At 42.0% G+C, this 23,774-nt stretch overlaps 1 protein-coding gene across 3 annotated transcripts in view; it reads right to left on the minus strand.

Annotated features, from left to right (window-relative positions):
* Positions 1-23,774, minus strand: part of ATRNL1 (attractin like 1) — a 512,979-nt gene that overhangs the window by 307,548 nt on the left and 181,657 nt on the right. For all 3 annotated transcript variants that reach the window (XM_079976622.1, XM_079976621.1, XM_079976623.1), the window contains exon 21: positions 7,778-7,830. In XM_079976622.1, the coding sequence (XP_079832748.1) occupies positions 7,778-7,830 (53 nt within the window). The remainder of the gene's footprint in view (positions 1-7,777; positions 7,831-23,774) is intronic.

The following is a 23,774-nucleotide window of genomic DNA, read 5'->3' on the forward strand; positions in this document are numbered from 1 at the left end:
TGTTACATGAAGATGACTCTGTGACAAGATTCCTCTTCGCCATTGCTCCCAAGATGAAGAAGTAAACACTTGACATTGTGGGGAAACAGAATAAAACAATTTCTTAGTGAACAGGAGTGATTAATTTTAAGGATACTAAATACCAGTAGCTCCTCCAAAAGTGGTAAAACAAAGCAATAACAAGAGAATGAAAAGCAGTCATGAGGCCACACCACAAAACACATACAGTTCAAGGCCTTCTCCCCACAAGAATGAGTCGTGCACACACTCAGAAATATCAGGAGGAGTTTTGTCACTCACAGTATTGGCAATTTTCCAACTTGACCAGATTTGGAATTACTGTCATAGTTTCAAGCACAGATACAAAAGGGGAGGAGCTCCAAAACTCTAGGGTTTGGTGGCACTGACTCCAGGAACAGTTCTGACACCACCACAGGGTCTAGAGATGCAGAGCCCCTGAATGGAGCTCTTCCTCCAATCCAGTTCACGTTCGATGGTACCTCCTGGACCAGAATCGCCTGTGAAGCCACTACCCTCATCTGCAAGGCCCTTCCAATCTTCACCTCCAACCTGGCACAAACAACACACCCAGCTAGTCAAGCTGAGCAGTTACTGAGTGCAAGATTTCAGGCATCAAGACAAGCCTTTTATAAACATTTTTATCCATCCCAGATGGGCAGAGTCAGGGGCAGTTCGTCAGTCCAGACCACATCAGGATATTGTTAGGAACAAGTGGTCACATCAAAGCCATCTAAGGTCCTGCCACCTCTTTGCCCTTGTGGAGTTACAAGGCCATTATCAGTGAAACTAAGATACTGTCTGATAACAGCTATTCCTGAGAAATATTTAAATTTGTTCAGGGCCTATAAAAATATATGAAAGAATAGGAGGGGGTTTAATGGTATATATAAAGGGGTCATAATCTGAACTGAACGCAGGTCGACGTTTGGACGAGGACTGTATCTTCAAATCTAAAATGTCAGTTCCTGTGATAAAGCATCGTTCTTTGTAGCTCAACAGCTCTCACATTCAGGGAAGGCAAGAAATATATCTGAAGAGAATGTTATCGACACTGCTTGGAAATTGCCATCTCTTAATTTGGTTATATGTTCCATAGTTATAGAGAAAGGTGTTCAGCCTCTACACGAGTCAAGTTCACAAAATATTAGCCCATCTTTTCTGTTTCCCAAACACTAGTGGTCCAGTTTTTACTTGGCTCACTAAACAATTGTTAACTCAAACATCTTTTTTTTCTGAAAAATATAATTATTAATGATGTTGTGCTCTCACCATTTAGCTTAAATATGATTTGTTAAAACCACAATGGTGGCACCAGAGCCAACCAATTTTGCCTATCAGTTAAAAACCATCTGTTTCTACAACTTATTCACTTATACCCAGGAGCACAGATTCTGAAACCGCATGCATTGCAGATGCTGATATATGAAGTACTAATCCAAAAATTTGGATGCTTCTTTTATGATCTAGGATCCATCAACATCTATAATTTTGGCAGTTACTAAAACAAAAGAAGAATAAATACACTGTGACAAAATACTGCATTTGCAGCCTGTCTTGGCTCATAAAACTATCATTTGCATCCAGTCAGAATTCACACATGTGCCAAATCAATTTGTTCACTAGTCACTAAATATAATGTTGGCCTAAATCAAAATGGCTTGGGATATGTAATCTGAATGTATAAAACATTTTATGTATACAAATACCAGATATTTAGTGTGCACATATAGAGATCAAAGAGTAAACCAAAACATCCAGCAATTTGTACCATCTGTATTTTCTTACTACACATTTACCAGTATTTCGACCTTGCTTTATATAGAGTTGTTTAGTCCAATGAGTGCCTAGAATACAATCCTAACTTCCATTGTTGTTGCTGTTGTTTAGTCGTGTCCAACTCTTTGTGACCCCATGGACCAGAGCACGCCAGGCACTCCTGTCTTCCACTGCCTCCTGCAGTTTGGTCAAACTCATGCTAGTAACTAGTCCCCTTCTCTTTGTGCCCTCCATCTTTCCCAACATCAGGGTCTTTTCCAGGGAGTCTTCTCTTCTCATGAGGTGGCCAAAGTATTGGAGCCTCAGCTTCAGGATCTGTCCTTCCAGGGAGCACTCAGGGCTGATTTCCTTAAGAATGGATAGGTTTGATCTTCTTGCAGTCGAAGGGACTCTAAAGAGTCTCCTCCAACACCATAATTCAAAAGCATCAATTCTTCGGCAATCAGCCTTCTTTATGGTCCAGCTCTCACTTCCATATATCACTACTGGGAAAACCATAGCTTTAACTATACGGGCCTTTGTTGGCAAGGTGATGTCTCTGCTTTTTAGGATGCTGTCTAGGTTTGTCATTGCTTTTCTCCCAAGATAACTCACATTAGTTTAATTCAAACATCAATTGTGAAAAAACATGTTGTATTCCAAATCATTATCACATCACTTATTTTTGTATTTTGTTTTTAATATTGGCAAACAATTAATTTCAGTAGACTAGAGTATATAAAAACCAGTGCACAACAAATGTCTACTTACTGTGATAAAAAGGGTCAATTAATTTTTCAGTTAAACACTATCAGTCATGATATGAATGATTTAAGCAAGCAAGATGCATTGAAACCAACTGCTCGGCTGCTTTTTATATGCCGACCACTGCTTTACATTTCAGGTGCCCAGTTGAGGAATTAGAAATCATAATATTCTTAATAGTATTCTTGGTATCATGAAATGTGACACACTTGGTGGGGTAGTTGGACTATTATGAGAGCTACACAAGTTTATCCTTCAAACATCTTCCAAAAACTGATTTTTAAACAGTAGCTTCAGTTTTCATAGCTTGTCATTTTCCTTTCTTAATTGTGAAATCATGGCATGACAATGACATCATTTGGTAAAAGATTCCATAATTCTATATACTAATCGCAGATTCTTTCTGGAAGTTTCAGTTCTTATGCAACCAAAACAGCACCATCCATGCACATGAGTGTGGGATCAGTAGGTTTGAGGGAATCCCAAGGTTTGCAGAAGTAAACACTTTATGAAAACCACTCTAGAGGAGGATCCAAAAAATAGCCTAATGAAGAGTAATTGTGCTCAGGAGTCATATAAGTGTCTGAGGTGGGAGGAAAACCCAGAAAACTGGAGGCAATAAAACAAAATCTTCTGGCTGATTAGCTGGAATTCTGAATAGAAGTACTTCACACTGTAACATTTTGTTGCAGTAATATATTAGTGATGATTACCATCACAGTAAGTGCCACATTTTTAACATGTGGGGGGGAAATGTGCTGGTACTGCATACCCTTGATTACTCCCAGAAGGAAAGCATTGATTACATCAATACCTGCTACTTATACACGTCAGGCTAATTATGGTGCTGGAGGAGACTCTTGAGAGCCCCTTCGACTGCAAGAAAATCAAACCTATCCATTCTTAAGGAAATCAGCCCTGAGTGCTCCCTGGAAGGACAGATCCTGAAGCTGAGACTCCAATACTTTGGCCACCTCATGAGAAGAGAAGACTCCCTGGAAAAGACCCGGATGTTGGGAAAGATGGAGGGCACAAGGAGAAGGGGACGAGAGAGGACGAGATGGTTGAACAGTGTTCTCAAAGCTACTAGCATGAGTTTGACCAAACTGCAGGAGGCAGTGGAAGACAGGAGTGCCTGGCATGCTCTGGTCCATGGGGTCACAAAGAGTCAGACACGACTAAACAACAACAACAATTACTTACAGTTTTCTTCAATGCTGAATAATTTATTGCTTCTAATGTCTGCAGTATCTTACGTTTTCACATAATAATTACTTATCCACCTATTCTATCTACACATTTGTGCATGTATAGATTTCTCTCTCTCCCTTTCATGTGTCATTAGGAGCAATCCAGTCTCTTTACTTAGAAAAAAAGACACTCAAGATCTTGGGAGATCAGTACAATAGAAAACTCCTCCAGAGTTGTATAGCTTTGCTATGGTATCAGTATTTACCAAATCCAAACAAACAAAAAATATTCCACAAACCATGAGTATTATGTGAAGTTGTTAGAACAGTTGAGAATCAACTCTCAATAAATGCATTCCTATCCGTTCTTCCTTTAAATTATATAAGCACCTCAAACTGCATCCATTCCCATGAGGATTTGTAACCTGAATAATCTGGTACCTGTGCAAAACACCACAAAATAAACTCCTACTTTATTTTATCATTGATCTGCTTTATTTTCTATAAAATTTATAACCCACATTTTGAAGAAGTTCCTCCAAAAAAAAAAAGCTTCTGCATGTTCACACATATGGAAGATCATGAAACTGTTGTCCTAGAAGCTACTGAGATATTTGGCAAAAGTTAAGCAAAATTGCTCAACATGATGTATACCACAAATTTCCATTGCTTTCTAAAACTGCTTTATGCATTCAAGCAGGATTTCACTTGAGATTTCACTTGAGTATTCACACCTAAACACCTGATTGGTATTTGTAATTTAATTTAGAAGATTTTTTAAGGGATGAGGATGTTTTTGTTTTTTCAAGGACCAACAGTTACTCATCAGTAAAGCAAAATTCTGTTTTCATGAGTTTAAGACAGAACTGTAGCATGTGATCAGCATAAATCTTTGTGACATAGCAAAATATAATTTAAAGGAAACATTGAGTGACTTTTTTGAGAAAGGGTTGTTTCAATGTCTGGACAGTTCAGCTGAAGGAAACAGATGGAGGGGGGCACAGTGTCTCCAACAGCATGCTATTATTGCTTTGTGCAGTTATAAATTTTTGCAAATATCTGGATCCAGTCATGGCTAGTCAGTGATGCTGGCAAGGATGGATCATTGGTTCGACTTGTTCTGATTGCTTTTCCAGAAAGTACAGAACATTTGGCTGTACAAAGAAGCAATCCACGTGAACGTGAATAGGCAGAGACCATCCAATGAAATGCAATTGACCTCCATGAAATTCCTTGTAAAACTGCGATTTTAAAACCTTTCACCAAAGCTCTGTTTCTTTCAACTTTTTAAAATCAATGTGAAAGTGAAAGGTGATTAAATTTTGGAATGTTACTAATCACATTTTAAAGCTGTCTGCATTTGCATTCATCACCATTACTTGTGGCTGCAAAGAAATACTTCCTTTTGTTTCTCTAGAATATCTCACAAGAAGTTTTAGAAATGTATGGAATGCTTGATTAAATTAAAATGGGTGCAGACAGGGGGTAAAACCTTCTCCCTTAACTCAAACCCTCATATGAATGCTTTTAGGGTTTCATTTGGTTTCAGGGAGTTTATAATACATGTTACTATTTCCCATTTTGTGTTAAATTGCAACATGAGTCACATGGGTGTGGGTGTGGGTCTTACTGCCAGCATGATGCTACTATAATTTCAATGAGCAGGCTAACATCATGTTCACTTTGCATTAAAGTGGATGTTAATAGCATACTCTTCTTGATGCTAAGGAACTTTTATTGATTGCCATGCACCATGGAACTTACACCAGTATCTACATGGATTAGGCACCAATTTTCAATTCCCTGCACCACCCATCAAAGCCACTGATCAGTAAAAGAGGTGAAGGCAATTCAAGATGAGTTAATAACACCAGAGACTGAAATCCCCCTGGTCCTAGAAATCAGTTGTTTCTAGAGAGTCATTTCTGAATCACTGCATATTATATAGAAAGGTATCATGCATTTCCTCACTCCGGGCAACTGATGGTTGACAAACTAGACTCCTCGGTGGCTTCAGTTGGTCAGCGTGCTCAACCCCTGCTCTAGGTACTTGCTCTTTCTCCAGCAATTGCCGCCTTAACTGTGGGTGTCTGTGCTCACTGAATGTACTGCAAAGACACATTAATGACCTCAGTACTAATCCATTAAGATCAAAGGGAGCATGTCCTTTTATTTCTATAGGACGGGGACTGCATCTCTACAAATGTGAACAGCTTCCCACAAAGTCTAGCATTAGGGAGCAACATGGAACAATTGGATAGAATATGTTTCCTCACGTAATAAAAATTGTGTGCATGCACATATATGACCATATGCACTTGATAAACTTCATTATAATTATATATAAATTCATGGTTCCTCTTTTTTAAATGCTCCACTGCAGAAACTCTGGACCATTAAGTGAAAATTCTGGACCATTAAATTATATGTGAATTGAAAAGTCACTCTTGATATAGAAACAAACAAACCAATTAGCCTGTCATCCTTATGCACTTTAAAGCAGAGTGAAGAGCCCCCATTAAATCAATGAAGTCCACCCTAAGGGTTCTACCATTAAGGTATCCCCCGCCCCCCAGTGAAACTCAACATGCCTTTTCTTGCTGCCAGAGTACTAACACCAAGAGAACAAAGGATCTGGTTAATGAAGCATCAAGAGGGCATATAAACTAATGCAAGAATTCGGAATTTATTCACACTATTGGGTTAAGGTTAACAATTGGCATATGGTATCAGTGCAACACTACCAAATCTTTACATTATTTAAAAACCTGATAGAAGACAAATAGCTCTGGTTATTTAGAGGTGAAAGGCTATCTGGATATGGCACAATTTTTCTCAGGCAAAGAAGATTTATGAAACAGAGCTACTAGAAAACAATAATGAATAAGACCTTCCTTGTAGGTGTCCAGAACCCACAGTTCTGTTGGTGTCACATCTTGTTCATCACTTAAATTTGTCTACTATTATTTTTAGAGGGCAAAATAAATCTGCAGAAAACCAGAATATCTACAGAAAGAAAACAGATTCTGTGGCTATCACTGTTTAGACCTTATTGACATTCTCTAAACTATTTAACGCTGCTTAATTTACATACTTTACACAATATCTGGCTGATGCCTTGGTTTTCTTTTTAAACCTTTGTCCAAGTTTTGAATTTTATCTAGCAAGCTTAAATAAAATTAACACAAACTACATACATCTGGCACTATTGTCATTTAATATAGCAAAACACAGAACATCTAGAAATTTAAAGCTATCTCTTACTACCTTTATAAACTCTAGGTCAGCATTAGCTTCATTGGTAGATGTGAGCCAGTTATTATTTCCCACTTTTATTCTATTTATGCTGAGAACTATACTAATTTCACACACAGGGCAATCGCAATAACAAATAAGGGCTTATCCATACTTACCTTTTGCTTTGCTCTTTCCAGGCACAGGTCTACACTTAAAAGCTCCACATTTGAGTGTGCGTGGTTTTTTGTTTTGTTTTTTCCCCAGAGCTTTCCCTTTGAAAACCTACTCTTTAGTGCTCAATCAGAGCAATCATCAATTTGGGTTTTCTACAGATTGCCATTTGCTCCGATTGAACTTTAAGGAGTGTGTTTTCATGGGGAAAGCTCCAGAGCCCCCCCCCCCATGTGTTCAGACATGGAGCTTTAAAGCACAGACAGTGCCTGGGAAGAGTGGAGTAAGAGTAAGTATGGAAAAGCCCTAAGATAAAGATTCTGCTTTTCACAAGTGTCTCTTGCCCTTCCCTAGGAATTCAGATTAGCGTACATGAGACTATCCCTCAAAATCATCTTGCAGTATGATTAGGCTGAGGGAAACTCACTTGTCCAAGCCTCAGCTATACCAGAGACAGAATTAAACCCAGGTCTACTTAATTTCCAGATCCATTACTCCACAGTGCCGTTGACTAATATATTACTAGATGAAATACACATCACAAATGAAATGATAACTAATGGACCTCAAGTCAGGAGTTAACATGCATATTATTTAATGTGCAACATCAAAGGGCAATGAATTATACTAATACTTACAGTAGCATGTTCCCCTGAGTGGATTACCAAGGTATCTGTTTTCAGAATCACAACTGCAGAAGAGAAAAGACATAATCTGAGTATTATCAAATAACATAGCTAATTAAACATTTTTTGTATGAATGCAATATTTTGGCAATTAAACTTACATAAGAATTTATTTAATTTCCCCCAGAAAATAAAGTGTGTTTTTTGTTATTATTTATTCCATCTATAGCGGCAGATGGGGCTCATCAACCTGACAAGGTAGTCAATCTAGCAGAAGAAAAACTCTTGAGAGATACCTTCAGAAGAAGAAAAGGCTAAAGAGTAAACCCTATACAAATCTAGAGTGGAAGCCTTAAGATGGTTGGATGGTGCCTTGTCTGCCTCCTTCCAGCAACTCCTGCAGACAAGGTGATGCCAAAAGTAGTGCTCTGCTTTCCTTTGGACCACATCAGTAAGGCTGAGAGGGGGTCTTATTTTGTCATCTGGGCAGCTCTAGGACCTCCATACACACTGCCCAGGCTTGTGCCCTGGGGAGGTCACTTTGGTGCTGCTAATGCAGTAGTTTGACTTCACCCCTGTAGGTGCACTCCATTGTCTCTCGAGACAGATGCATGCTAACAATTCATTTATATTCTGTCTTTCCTCCAAGGAGTGGCGCTTAAGTCGACATCCTTGCTTCTCACCCCCCTCCCTTTGAGGACTCACTCACAGCAACCCTTCCCCAGTGAACAGGGCCCAAACAGAAACACTGGCCGGTGGGAAAGTCTGCCCACCAAAGTGGCTGGCTTGGGGAATCGCCCAACTGTTGGCCAACTGCCCAATGTTGCTCCCTGTGCCACGCTGCAACCACTCCCCACCCCGTTACTGTATGGGGATTTGAACATGAGGACTCCTGCCACTAACTACTGCAGCACACTGGCTCTCGCAACATTCATCTAATAATGGTGATTTAAAAGCTATATAAGCAAATACAGTAAAGAACTACAATAGTCATCCAGGCCGTATATAACAAAACCAGAAGCTAAAAGATCCCTCTCATGTAAGAAAGAATCTAGTAACTTGTACAGTGGTACCTCGGGTTACATACACTAAAGGTTACATACGCTTCAGGTTACAGACTCCGCTAACCCAGAAATATTACCTTGGGTTAATAACTTTGCTTCAGGATGAGAACAGAAATCATGCAGCAGCGGCGCAGCGGCAGCAGGAGGCCCCATTAGTGGTGCTTCAGGTTAAGAACAGACCTCCAGAACGAATTAAGTTCTTAACCCGAGGTACTACTGTATTTCCTAATACAAAGCTGACTTTCCAGTTTAATTCACCTTCAGTACTCAAATACTGTCTTTTGACAAGAGGAGGTAAAAATGAAGAAAACATTTCATCTTAGCATCTGTCCTCGGAAAACTGATGGAAAGTATTGTTGAAGATAAAATAACTAAGCATACTGAAGAACAAACCATGCTGAAGCAGAGCCACTGCAGATTTTGCAAGAGCCAGTCCTGTCTCACTATCCTATTAGAGTTCTTTGAAGCATATAGATACAGGTGATCTAGCTGACATAGCATACATGGACTTTAAAAAAGGCACCTCACTAAAGACTCCTGAGTCAGCTTAGCAGTCATGGAATGAGAGGAAAGGTCCTCTTGTGGATCAGGAATTGACAGCACAAAACAGAGAGTAAGAATATGGTGCTGCTGCTGCTTGCGTGAGTGTTGGGAGGACCGCTCCCTCTCCTGCCAACTCCATCCGGCCTAGGGGGCGGGGCCTGCACTCACACCCACAGCATAAGAGGCCTGAGAGAGGCCTCCGGGACACGGCTGCTGCTGCTGCTGCTGCTTGCGTGAGTGTTGGGAAGACCGCTCCCTCTCCTGCCAACTCCATCCGGCCTAGGGGGCGGGGCCTGCACTCACACCCACAGCATAAGAGGCCTGAGAGAGGCCTCCGGGACACGGCTGCTGCTGCTGCTGCTGCTTGCGTGAGTGTTGGGAAGACCGCTCCCTCTCCTGCCAACTCCATCCGGCCTAGGGGGCGGGGCCTGCACTCACACCCACAGCATAAGAGGCCTGAGGTTTCCGGGACACGGCTGCTGCTGCTGCTTGCATGAGTGTTGGGAGGACCGCTCCCTCTCCTGCCAACTCCATCCGGCCTAGGGGGCGGGGCCTGCACTCACACCCACAGCATAAGAGGCCTGAGGTTTCCGGGACACGGCTGCTGCTGCTGCTTGCATGAGTGTTGGGAGGACCGCTCCCTCTCCTGCCAACTCCATCCGGCCTAGGGGGCGGGGCCTGCACTCACACCCACAGCATAAGAGGCCTGAGGTTTCCGGGACACGGCTGCTGCTGCTGCTTGCATGAGTGTTGGGAGGACCGCTCCCTCTCCTGCCAACTCCATCCGGCCTAGGGGGCGGGGCCTGCACTCACACCCACAGCATAAGAGGCCTGAGGTTTCCGGGACACGGCTGCTGCTGCTGCTTGCATGAGTGTTGGGAGGACCGCTCCCTCTCCTGCCAACTCCATCCGGCCTAGGGGGCGGGGCCTGCACTACCACTACAGTTTAGAGGCCTGAGCAGCTACCGGCAGCAATGGACAAAATGGTTTTAAATGTTTTAATCGCTTTTATTTGCAGCACTTTAAATGGTGGTTGTTGTTTTTTATAATATTATATTATTTCATTATTTTATTTTTGCTTGGGGTGGGATAAGCACTGAGTCAGCACTATTGTTCTTTGCTTTGTTTTGTTTTGTTTTGTTCTGTTTTGTTTTATTATTATTATTATTCTGTTAAATTATTATATAGTTTGTATTTTGCCTTTTAAGGGGAAGGGTCATGGCTGCCTGGGAGTGGGCCTCAGCCAATAGATTGGGTGGGGCAGGTTCCACAGGGGGAGATGTATTGGGACACCCGATCTCAGTGATCACGGGCAGGAGGAGGAGTTATGCTAAGACCAGACCATGTCATTACCGAGGAGGCAGGTTTAGTCGTTGTTTGAGGACTATCCCTGCCTCCAGGTCTGGTCCTGACCGGAAGGATACAGTAATCAGCAAGGGAAACCCACATGACCTGAAAGTGTTGCTGTGCAATGCCAGGTCAATGATGAATAAAACCACTGCCATCCACGACCTGATTGTGGATGGAGGATTTGACCTGGCATGTGTGACAGAGACCTGGTTGGATGAGGCAGATGGGCCTGTCCTTGCCGCTGCCTGCCCACCAGGTTTCTCTTACGCACAGCAACCCAGGTCATGTGGGCGGAGAGGGGGGGTTGCAGTGATTTTTAGGAAGTCATTAGTCTGCACCAGGCGTCCTATTGGGAAGACCCAGTTTTCTGAGTGCATGTTCTGGAAGTTGGGCAATAGGGGCAGTACAGGATTCCTACTGGTGTACTGACCTCCCCGCTGCACCAAGGATTCCCTGCCCGAGCTGCTTCAGGTCTTGGCGGATATGCTCCTGGAGACACCTAGCTTGGTTGTCCTGGGGGATTTTAACATCCATGCCGACACGACCTTACAAGGGGCCGCTCGGGACTTCGTGGAAAGCATGGCCTCCATGGGGCTGTCCCTGAATAAGTCTGGCCCAACTCATAGCCACGGACATGCCTTAGACTTGGTGTTTACCTCTACGGATGTTGGTGATCTGACATTAACTAAAAGCGAAACAAAAGAAGTGCCATGGTCAGATCACTTCCTGGTGCAACTGGACTTCTCCGCAACCCTTCCCCTCCGCAGGGAGGTGGGACCGATTCGGATGGTCCGCCCCCGCCACTTAATGGATCCAATTGGCTTCCAGAGAGTGGTAGGGGATGCTTTATCCCAAGTTGATGGCTTTTCAGCTGATTCCCTGGTGGCACGCTGGAATGCGGAGTTAACCAGGGCTATTGACTGTCTGGCTCCGAAGCGCCCTCTCCGATTGCATGGAGCCCGGACAGCCCCGTGGTTTTCCCCGGAGCTGAGGGTGATGAAACAATCGTTGAGACGGCTAGAGCGCCGGTGGCGGAAAACTCATTCTGAATCAGACCGGACACGGGTTAGAGCTCAACGTCGAGCCTACCAAGTGGCAATGGCGACGGCGAAGAGGGCCTTCTTCACCGCCTCCATTGCATCTGCAGAAAACAGCAGCAGGAGACTTTTTCAGGTGGTTCGCAGTTTATCGGAACCACCTGTACCACCGGGGCCTGGTAGGGACCCCAAGATCTCCTGCAATGCTTTTGCAAAGTTTTTTGCAGATAAAATCGCTCAGATTCAGAAGGAGGTAGACTCCACAGTGGGAGCAGGGCCAGGGCGGGAGAGTGCTAGAGTTCTGTCTGGTCCTGTTATATGGGATCAATTCCAATCTGTTACCTCCGAGGATGTGGACAGGCTGCTTGGTCGAGTGAAACCGACCACCTGTCTCCTTGATCCTTGCCCATCCTGGCTGATAAAAGCAAGCCGGGAAGGGCTGGGCGATGGGCTTTGCGGGGTGGTGAATGCTTCCCTCTGTGAGGGAGCCTTCCCAGACCCGCTGAAAGAGGTGGTCATTAAACCGCTTCTTAAAAAAACATCTTTAGACCCGGCCAATTTGGCCAACTATCGCCCAGTCTCAAATCTGCCATTCTTGGGCAAGGTGATTGAGCGGGTGGTTGCTGAACAACTCCAAGCACGCCTGGAGGAAACGGACCATTTGGATCCCTTCCAATCGGGATTCAGGCCTCATCATGGGACTGAAACTGCCTTGGTCGCGCTGGTTGATGATCTCCGGCGGGCTAGGGACAAAGGTGAGAGCTGTTTCCTAGTTCTGCTGGATCTCTCAGCGGCCTTTGACACCATCGACCATAACATCCTTCTGGACCGTCTAGAGGGGCTAGGAGCTGAGGGCACTGTTATACAGTGGTTTCGCTCCTTCCTCCTGGGCCGTGTTCAGAAAGTGGTGGTGGGGGATGAGTGTTCAGACCCTTGGGCCCTCACTTGTGGGGTACCTCAGGGTTCCGTCCTCTCCCCCATGCTTTTTAACATCTATATGAAGCCGCTGGGAGAGATCATCAGGGGGTTTGGACTGGGTGTTCATCAGTATGCAGATGACACCCAGCTCTACCTCTCCTTTAAATCAGAACCAGTGAAGGCGGTGAAGGTCCTGTGTGAGTGCCTGGAGGCGGTTGGAGGTTGGATGGCGGCTAACAGATTGAGGTTGAATCCTGACAAGACAGAAGTACTATTTTTGGGGGACAGGAGGCGGGCAGGTGTGGAGGATTCCCTGGTCCTGAATGGGGTAACTGTGCCCCTGAAGGACCAGGTGCGCAGCCTGGGAGTCATTTTGGACTCACAGCTGTCCATGGAGGCGCAGGTTAACTCTGTGTCCAGGGCAGCTGTTTACCAGCTCCACCTGGTACGCAGGCTAAGACCCTACCTCCCCGCGGACTGTCTCGCCAGAGTGGTGCATGCTCTGGTTATCTCACGCTTGGACTACTGCAACACGCTCTACGTGGGGCTACCTTTGAAGGTTACCCGGAAACTGCAATTAATCCAGAATGCGGCAGCTAGACTGGTGACTGGGAGTGGCCGCCGGGACCACATAACACCGGTTCTGAGAGATCTGCACTGGCTCCCAGTACGTTTCCGAGCACGATTCAAAGTGTTGGTGCTGACCTTTAAAGCCCTAAACGGCCTCGGTCCTGTATACCTGAAGGAGTATCTCCACCCCCATCGTTCAGCCCGGACACTGAGATCCAACGCCGAGGGCCTTCTGGCGGTTCCCTCATTGCGAGAAGTGAGGCTACAGGGAACCAGACAGAGGGCCTTCTCGGTAGTGGCGCCCGCCCTGTGGAACGCCCTCCCATCAGATGTCAAAGAGATAAAGAACTACCTGAAATTCAGAAGACATCTTAAGGCAGCCCTGTTCAGGGAAGTTTTTAATATGTAATGCTGTACTGTTTTTAACACTGATTAGGAGCCGCCCAGAGTGGCTGGGGAAACTCAGCCAGATGGGCGGGGTATAAATAATAAATTATTATTATTATTATTATAAAGCAACTGAAAAAGTGTGGACGAGCCTTTAGTTACCACTGAAGCTGAAGCCCATCTGTTTGTGTCTTTGGGCAGGAAAGAGCTAAGCAAAAACATGCTTGCCTTTCATATGCACAACCTCATGGCCGATGCAGGTATGGGTGCCTTGGCTTATCCCAAAGCTTTAGAAGCATCCCACACTTAGGTCTCCAAGAATATGGAAATGCATAGAGGTGGGAAGGTGAATTTATCTCCATTTTCATTTTGTACCTCTGTGTTGTTCATCTCAATACTGTACATCCCAATCAAATACATAGTATACTCATTTTATTCTAAAAGTATGTGAAAGATTAGCACAGAATGATTTTATGTAATAGCACAAAATATATAATCAGCGACATTTTTAAAATACAACCTGAATCTTTATTCAGGGTTTTTGTTATATGTTTAACTATTTTGTCTTCTATATGTCTCAAACAGCTCATTTGTTTATCTTCAAGGTTTGAAAAGGCAGCATAATAGTAAGTGAAGACTTCTATAGAATCAAGAAACCCCTAAATGAGCCAATTAGTGGGGCTATACTAGACTAAGAATTTTAAAGCCATTATACATCCTCCTTTACATTTCTTTACTTCGTAATGCCATCACTTATGATTAGAGTATACATATTTTATACAGCAAAATCAATTTGCTGGTAATAGCTCACTTTTCACTGCAACAATAAACTTCAGTTGCACCAATTTTTTATTTTGCTATCTTCAGCTACAATACTTTAGCAACTGCAAATAATACATGATGTATTCCTTACATATTGTTTGCAAAAATGAATGACAGATATTTGTTTTCATAGATATTTTGATAGTAGAATCTACCACCATCTCTCAAACCTTTTTTTTTTGGCAGAGATAACCCTCCCTCACCTCTGTTAAAAGATGAATACAAGCACAAACTAGCAGTCTCTCTTCTTTTCCTTGCTTATATTGTGGAACTTCCATGATAGACAAGAATTGGTTTTGAAAATTCGTAGCTAGCAACAATATAGCGCACAGAATATATTCTCAATATCACATTCATCCATTCATTCATTCCCAAGTGAGCAGGAATACAACTCTTTTCATTGTGTACATATGCTAGGCATATTCACCTGGTATCATCATCATTATCCTTCAAATGTCAAGTTGGTCCTGGTTTTTTGAGTTTTCAAAAGCAATTAACTGATCTATTTGTTTATTTCTGCTCTTTTACACGTTGTCTTGTTTATTTGGGAAATCTGTAAAAGTCCTCAAAGAGGCTAACAAAATGCATATAAAATACAGTAAAATACTCTTGTCAAAATACCGTCAATAAAAAGCTGCAAATACAAGACAAAATCTTGGATCTAAAGGTGTAGTTGCATGAACAGAATTCATTTCAATTTGTGCAAAGAGGGTTCCCAATTTTCAGCAATTCCCCCTTTCTGCTGCAAAGCTCTTGCCACATGCTATGCTGTTCTAGAGGGTCCACCAGCCTCCAAGAGCAGATTTTCAGGATGTGCAGGTGACAGAAGAAAGGTGTGTGTGTGTCTGTGTGTGTGTGTGTGTGTGTGTGTGTGTAGCTAGCTCTTGAACAACACTTCATAGAACTCTACCACTGCCAGAATTTCTTCCAAAGTCACATTTCTGGAGCCAATTCAACATAAATTTGTAGCAGTAGCAGAATTAAAACTAATCAAATACCTCTGAAGATAGGATGGCCCCCTTTCTGCTGAAGGCCCCTTCTGTTCAAATGGGTAGGAAATTGGCTCCAGAGCGAAATAATTAAACTCTGCCAGACTTGCTGTATTGTTGAGGTTGGGGACTGGCTATGCAGCTTTACTCACCTCCTAGACCTTGGCCACTAACTTACATTGCTACAGCACTTAGATTTTGATCTCACTGTCCAGACCACAGAGCACCTAGCCCTGACACTCTGTTACAGAGTTAGAAGAAAAGCTCTAAAAAATCCCAGCTGTGAAAGTGTACAGGTTCAGGGCTGCGGATAAGCATGTGGATAGGAAATTTAAAGACCAATTTCCCACACTATGCTGTTGAACTGCAGCACTTCCTCTCCATCACCACTTCCCTGTCCAGTTAGCACTTTAAGGCATTATGGGGGCTGCCAGTTTTCTCGAGCTCACAACTTGAATGTGACTAGTTATAGGTAGAAAATTAAACATATAGATCAGTGATCATTTGTCCTAAATGGCACTAATGAAATACTACTACTGCTTTGGCATTATACCAAAAAGTACATTTCCAAGGACAAATGCAACAGCATTTTTAAAATATTAACAAAATCTCTAGTTTGTTCCAATAATACCCAGTCTGTCAAACTCATTACCCTTCTGTTGACTGGCTATTAATAGTTATTTCTTAATATCTCTCTGAGTCCTTCTTGGGAGGTCAATATATAGGCCAGAAGAAAACAAATCAATGCATGTTTCATGCATACAAGGTGGTCACTATACCAACACCCTGTTTTATTTTCAACATATTTTCCATTTGGTTGGTTAATGGACTGAGGCTTTTAACTACTCACTTGCATTTAGCATTGTAACATTATTTACTTGTAGTAACTTGTAGTAACTAAGGTAAAACAAGTAGTGAGATACTGTGAATTTAAACAGCATAAATTGATGGGATTTGTCAAATAACAATGTTGTCATTTGACAAATAGGCAGAATGTATGTCTTCTGTTGATGGGTGTCAACAGAATTTAGAATGGAAATCTTTATATCTAAGTTGCAGAGATTATTTTTATTATTTTAAACATTCACACCCCACCTTTACAGAATGAATCCAAAAAAGTTAACATCATAACTTACCAATTTTAAAAAACAATTTGATAACAGTCTCCAGAAATGTAACATGTAACCATGAAAATAAGCTGGCTTTCAGAGGGACAATGTCAGTTTAAATGTTATGCTTGAAAGTCTTATTTAAACATCCAGTATATATATAGTATTGAATATTTTATGAGTTCCTGAGAAAAAGGTATTGCTTTGTCCCTTAAGTGATTATTGAGAACCCCATGATTCCATATGCTCCCAACATACAGGGGATCCAAATCAGGATGCTTGGTTTTTTTGGTCCCGAGCTCTCACGACAGCCAGCTGACTCACACCAGAGCATAGGACCAAAAACCAGGAGATTCCTGGGTCCAACCATAAGCCAAGAATGGCTTCTGTAATTCCGGGATGTCCTGCTTAAATCGGGACAGTTGAGCAGTATATGATCAGTTCAGGGGTTATTCAAACCAACTGCCATAAACTCCAGCTGAATGAAACAGGCAAAGAATCAACCACAGCATCTGTATTTCTCAGGCACGAGTTGCAGGAATTTTAATATTATGCTCACTTATTTGTGATCCTGTAGTATCTATTCTCTTATCTATAACAGTTCATAGATCTATATAAAAAGAAATGTGCCCTAATGTGAAACCTGGATAGATTCCAAGCTACTTTGTCACACTAATATCATCTACTCTAAATAATCAAGGTGCCCCTTGGCCTTTCAATTCCCTTAAGCATATAGTACTTAAAAAGTGTAAGGTATAAAGTTTAACAGTTTTAGCTGGGAATTTCTAATAAAGGAAGAAGGAAGGGCTATGAATTCTTTTCATATGGTATATGCAGCAGACAACAGCATCACACATCATTTTAATCAACAGTATGCAGATGTAATTTCAGAGCCTTTGTCTATAATCTTTGAGATTTCTTGGAGAACAGGTGAGGTCCCTGCAAACTGGAGGTGGGCAAATGTTGTCCCCATCTTCTAAAAGGTGAAAAAAGTGAGCTTGATATGATACCAGGAAAGATCCTTAAACAGATAATTCAGCAGTCAGTCTCTGAGCACTTAGAAAAGGATGCTGCGATTACTAAGACATACCATAGATTTCTCAATAACAAGTTATGCGAGATGATTCTCATTTCTTTTTTTGATGGAGTTACAAGCTTGGTGGATCAGGGGAATGCTGTGGACATGGTGTCTCTTGATTTCAGTAAGGCTTTTGACAAAAGTCCCCCATACTATTCTTGCAAGGAATATCTTGTGAGGAATTTACCACTGGTAAAATGTGGACTGAACGAGGTAACTGTTATGTGGCTTTGTAGTTGATTGACTGACCGAACCCAAAGAATACTCATTAATGGTTCCTTGTCATCCTGGAAAAAACGGGACAAGTGGGGTGGCACATGGTTCTGTCCTGGACCCATTGTTGTTCAACATCTTTACAAATTATTTGGATGAAGGAATTGAGGGGATGTTCATCAAATTTGTAGATGACACTAAACTGGGAGGGGTAGCTAATGCTGCAGACAGAATCGGGATTCAAAATGACCGTAACAGATTGGAGAGCAGAGCCCAAACTAACAAAATAAATTTCAATAGGGGCAAGTGTAAGGTTCTGCACTTAGACAGGAATAACCACCTGCACCAGTATAAGATGGGGTACACCTGGCTTACTAGCAGTACATGTGAAAAGAAACTAGGGGTCTTGGTGGACCACAAGCTTAACGTGAGTCAACAGTGTGACGCACACAGCAAAAAAAGCTAATGCTATTATAGGCTGCATCAACAGAAGTACAGTGTCCAGATCAAGGAAAGTAATAGTATCATTCTTTTCTGCCTTGCTCATAACACACCTGGAATCCTGTGTCCAATTCTGGGCACCACAATTTAAGAAAGATGTTGACAAGCTAGAACATGCACAAAGGAGGGCAACCAAGATGAACAAGGGTCTGGAAACCAAGCCTTGTGAGGAACGGTTGAAGGGGCTGAGTATGTTTAGCCAGGAAAAGAGGAGACTGAGAGGTGATATGATCATCCTCTTCAAATATCTGAAGGGCTGTCACATGGAAGAGGGAACAAACTTGTTTTCCCTTGCTCTGGAGGGTAGGACCTGAACCAATGGCTTCAAGTTACAAGAAAGCAGATTCCGATTAAACATCAGGAAGAACTTTCTGACAGTAAGAGCTGTTCAACAGTGGAATGGTTTCCCTTAGGAGGTTTGTACTCTCCTTCATTGGAGGTTTTTAACCAGAGGTTGGATGGCCATCTGTCATGGCTGCTTTAGCTGACATTTCTGCATGGCAGAGGCTCACTAGATTATCCTTTGGGTCCTTCCAACTCTACAATTCTTTGATTCTATGAATGGATGCATCAGATGTGAGGAACATGCTGTCCTACAGATGTTACTGGACCACAACTCTCATCATGCATGATCAGTGGCCAAGCTGGTTAGGGCTGACAGGAAACAGAGATCATCCGGAGGACCACAGGTTTTCCATCCCTTGCATAAACCACCAGCAAAACTTTCCTTGGTTTTCCACACATGTAGACATGTAAGAAAAGGTGATCTCTAGATAAGAGAGTATAGAATTCAACACTTCACTTAGCACAGTCATTAGCTTTTCCCCAAGTCTATGTCTATCCTCACTGCTTCCTTCCTTCCTTTACCTTCCCCTTCTGTTTCTTACCCCAAGGAAGTGAATAAAAGATACGAATCAATGTCAAAAATCAAATTCAACCATTATGTTAAAGTATACAGCTGTCCAGTAGCAAAATCTGTATTTCTGGCTGAACAATCCATGTTCTCTAGTAAATAATTCAGTATTACAAAAGTCCTGGATTTTCACATCCCTCTGTTGTAGTAGTTCATACAAGATACCACAAGTCCAACAAATATTTGCTAATTTTGCCCCACAGATACACACAGAGATTGTTAAAATAAGAATTATTGTATGTTAATGTATTTCTAGAGGACAAAGAATCAATCATTGGACAAATCATTATGAAGAAAATGTTTTCAACCAAGTTTCTAAATGATATGATTAAAAATGTAACACAAAATGAGTCAGAGTATCTTTTTCCAGACACACTAAACCAAACAGCAAGCAAGACACAAAACACAGATTTGGAATGAAATATTTATAAGTGGTTTCAAAGAAGTAAACATAATAAATACGTTTAAAATGACATCCAACTATTATCCCAATTTATGTAAATTCTGACAATGCATTTTAAATAAGCATTTCAAAAACAAATCACCAGGAAACTTTCAAGTATTGCTCTAGAGCTAGTATCTTTTAGCGTATTATTGTTCAAGATGGTCTTTCATTTGATTCTGTGCATCTTCCTCTCTGCCTACTTCGTAATAGCTATGGCTCATGATGAGGCACTTTGGCATCACTATTATATAATGTTTCTCCTTGATGCTGAAATTTCCTCTTCACAGCAAATGAAAATTAGAGTATCTAAGTGCTGCAATATAAAGATTTCTAAACTGGCTGCTGGGGAAGCTAATTTGCAAGTGCTAAAAATCAATCTTTCAGATATTGATACATAAAGTAAGCAGTAGCCTACAGAAAACAGTAGGCTCCATTTTGTGTTGTCTCACTGGCTTACCTCATTAGCAAGAAATATGAACATGGCTTATATTTAACAAGGATTCCCCAGAATTCCTCTAAGCTCAGTTTTGATAGTTCCCATTTTCACTGATACAGTATAGTCCTAGAAGATGCACAAGTTGCAGTGGATATTGTGGGGAGAGGGCCTTCTCAGCATTGGTGCCCATGAGTAGAACCTCATTTGTGGAGTGGCTAGGAAGACCCCCCCTTGGTGCCTACCTTAATAGCATTTCAATACATGCCAAAGATCATTTCATTTTCCTAAGCCTTTTAAATGTGAAAAATTAATTCTGTTTTTAAGATGCTTTTTAAAAATCTGCTACTTTTAGATTTTATTGTAATGCTACATTCTTTTTACTTTTATTTACGTATGGGTTATGCAGGAATAAACTAACTAGGTCTCCAGGTTGGCAGGTACACCTCTCAATAGGTACGAATCTTGTCATCCATTGTTTTCATCCTCTGTTATTGTTGTTATAATCCTCTATGTCATATTATATTTACTTTCAACTAGACGGAAGAATAAAGAAGATGTGATGCCGCAGGATATTGCTTGGATCTTCCAACATTTGGATGGAGAAGCACAGGGAAGGTCCAATTTTGATTGGGAGAAGTGGAGTTTGATCTGTTCCTCCTTGAAAGTGGAATATATCTACACATACTATAAAGGGCAGCATTCTTCTTTTTTGGCAAGTGATAGATTGGGGAAACGGTGTGAGGAGGAAGAGCTTAATTACCCATCTCCCACACTGCCAACGTTCTAATAAAGAGTGGAGCCTATTGCAGTTGTTATAAACTAAAAAGAAGGCAATTGTGGTTCTCCAGCATCACAACTGTTTGATCCCAGACAATCAATGGCAACACCGAGCTAAATCTTATCCATCAACAAAGACAATATTTCCAGTGGATCATACAGCTGCAAGTATCTGGTGTAGGACAACTCACTCACAGGCTAGTCACTATGGGCAAAGTTTGTCTAAGGAATAGGCCCTAGTAATATAGAAACATTTTGCAGACTTTGTTGCATTTGGCAGTAAACTGCACACAAATCCAGAGTGGAGTCCTTAAGGCAGGTGGATAGTGTCTTGTATTGCCTCCTTCTGGCAACTCCTGCAGTCAAGCTGGTGCTAAACGTATTTCTTTCTTTTCCTTTGGACCACATCAATAAGGCCAAGCCGGGGGGGGGGGTGTCGTCTGGGTGGCCCAGGACCTCCATACATACTGCCCTGGTGAGGTCACTTTGGTGCTGCAAACATAGCAAAATCAATGCAGGAGGCAGCAGTTATGAGTTATAAGCTCAACTTGAATGGAATACGGTACAAGTACTATGTTGTCTTTGTTGGTGGGAGAAATCATTGTGTCTCACTGGTCAGGTTAATAAAAATAACAATAATAATAGTAATTTATTCATACCCTGCCCATCTGGCTGGGTTTCCCCAGCCACTCTGGGTGGCTTCCAGAAGAATATTAAAATACAATGATTCATCCAGTATTAAAAGCTTCCTTAAACAGGGCTGCCTTCAGATGTCTTTTAAAAGTCTGATAGTTGTTTATTTCTGTGGCATCTGATGGGATGGCGTTCCACAGGGCAGGCGCGACTACTGAGAAGGCCCTCTGCCTGTTTTCCTGCAACTTCTCTTCTCGCAGTGAGGAAACCACCAGAAGACCCTCGGCGCTGGACCTCAGTGTCTGGGCAGAACGACGGGGGTGGAGACGCTCCTTCAGGTATACTGGCAGAGGCCTTTTAGGGCTTTAAAGGTCAGCACCAACACTTTGAATTGTGCCCAGAAACGTACTGGGCACAATACGTACTGGGCACAATACGTACTGGGCACAATCCGCCTTAAGCCTGGCAGCCGCCAGTCAATAAAGTGTTGACCCACCACTGTCCACCTGCTTCAGTAGGTGCTTGGAGCTCAGATTATCACTTGACAAGAGGACTGAACTACTGCACCAGCAAAACAGAAAAGAAACCAATTCTCTTCCACCTAGCAAGCTGGAACGTCAGGACCATGTGTCCTGGCTTGTCCACTAATCTGTGGCAGGTCAACAACTTTTCTGAACCGTAGGCCCAACAGAGGGCTTGTGGGAGTGGTTAGGTGCAGGTATACAGAAGAATGATGCCTTAAACATCAATTCTATTGCTTTATTAAAGAAGGGTATAGACTTACAGCCTGCCAGGTCTCCTAGGCATTACATGTGTAGAAGATGGCCATCACTGGCCATGAGCTGAAAACGCGTAACATTGACATTGCCACTGTACAGAGGACCAGAGTCACTTTGACTGGAAGCCTCTGAGAGAAGAACTACACCTTTTTCTGGCACAGAGGACATCCAGAAGAACCATGTATCCATGGCGTAGATTTCACAGTGAAGAACTCTCTTCTGTCTGCAATAGAAGCAACTGAGGGCTCAAAACATTTGCTTTTCCTCTGCCTCTCAACCACCTCCAGTCCAGTTAACATCTTGAGCTTCTACACACAACTCTGAACTGAGCTTGTGTCTGCCTCAATCAGTCTACCCAGTCCCTTTCTTTTTGCCTTCACTGTATGATTGTTGAAACACCTGAAACTTCTAAACACATCATAAATAACAGGCTCTAAGGACACTTAAAGACTTTTATCTTTATTTGAATTAAATTAGTTCTGCATGCCAAAATCAAAACCAGTGCCATGTCATAATAATACAAGCTCTTCCTAAGCCAAACATATTAACATCTATTTTTAGTAGTTGTATTTAGACAATTTACTTTTTCTTTCCCCCTTTTTAAATAAAAAAAAAGTATAAAACTGTTAGCTCTGAAGTCACACAAGTACAGCAATGCTGTAAAACAGCTTTACTTGTTTTCAGCTCAGTTGCATTGTACTGGCCTTTTAAAAAGGACTTGCTTTATTCACAAGCACTTTGCAAATGCAGCCCTACACGTTGCACTCAATCCTGCTGTGGAAGCTCCCCCCCCCCAACTTTCAGGAGCAGATAAATGGGCAGTGAAAAGAACTGTAGTGGAACCCCCTACCCCCACTTCACCCCCATAAAAGCCTTCTTGCATCTAAAAGCTTCCCAGTTCAGTATTTTAGCTTCAAAAACCACATTCAAAACAAAGATATGCAATAATAATAATAATATTTGGAATGTAACAAAGTGCACTCTGAGTTAATGCCACCTCAAGCACTGTCTCCAGTGATGGATGAGGACTACAATATAGGAAAACAAATATTTTGTATAAAATCAGTAGTGAAATAGCTGAAGGGGAAATTGCTTCTGGGAAAGGAAAAGCTCTCTTGGCAAGTTCTGCATGAAAACATTCCAGAGAATCCACTCTATCATTATTTAATGTTTGCAGAATATTCTACAACCACACAACAAACTCTTCTTTGGTCTGGTTTACATAGCAAGTGTTTGAGCTTTTGTTTTAAGAGCTGTCAGATTAATGTGTTCATGTATATATTCTCAATATCATTCAGGGGCAAAATCATTTTCTTTCATCCTGCTAAAGGATGTAGCAGCTTTGAACACAAGTTATTTTTTAATGTAAGAACATGTTCTTCATGCTTACAATTTAATATTACTTGTTTCCAGGGGCAGTATGTTCCATTTTGCTGCCTGAGGCA

The sequence above is a fragment of the Podarcis cretensis genome, assembly GCF_951804945.1.
Source record: "Podarcis cretensis genome assembly, chromosome: 5".
NCBI classification, from domain to species: domain Eukaryota; kingdom Metazoa; phylum Chordata; class Lepidosauria; order Squamata; family Lacertidae; genus Podarcis; species Podarcis cretensis.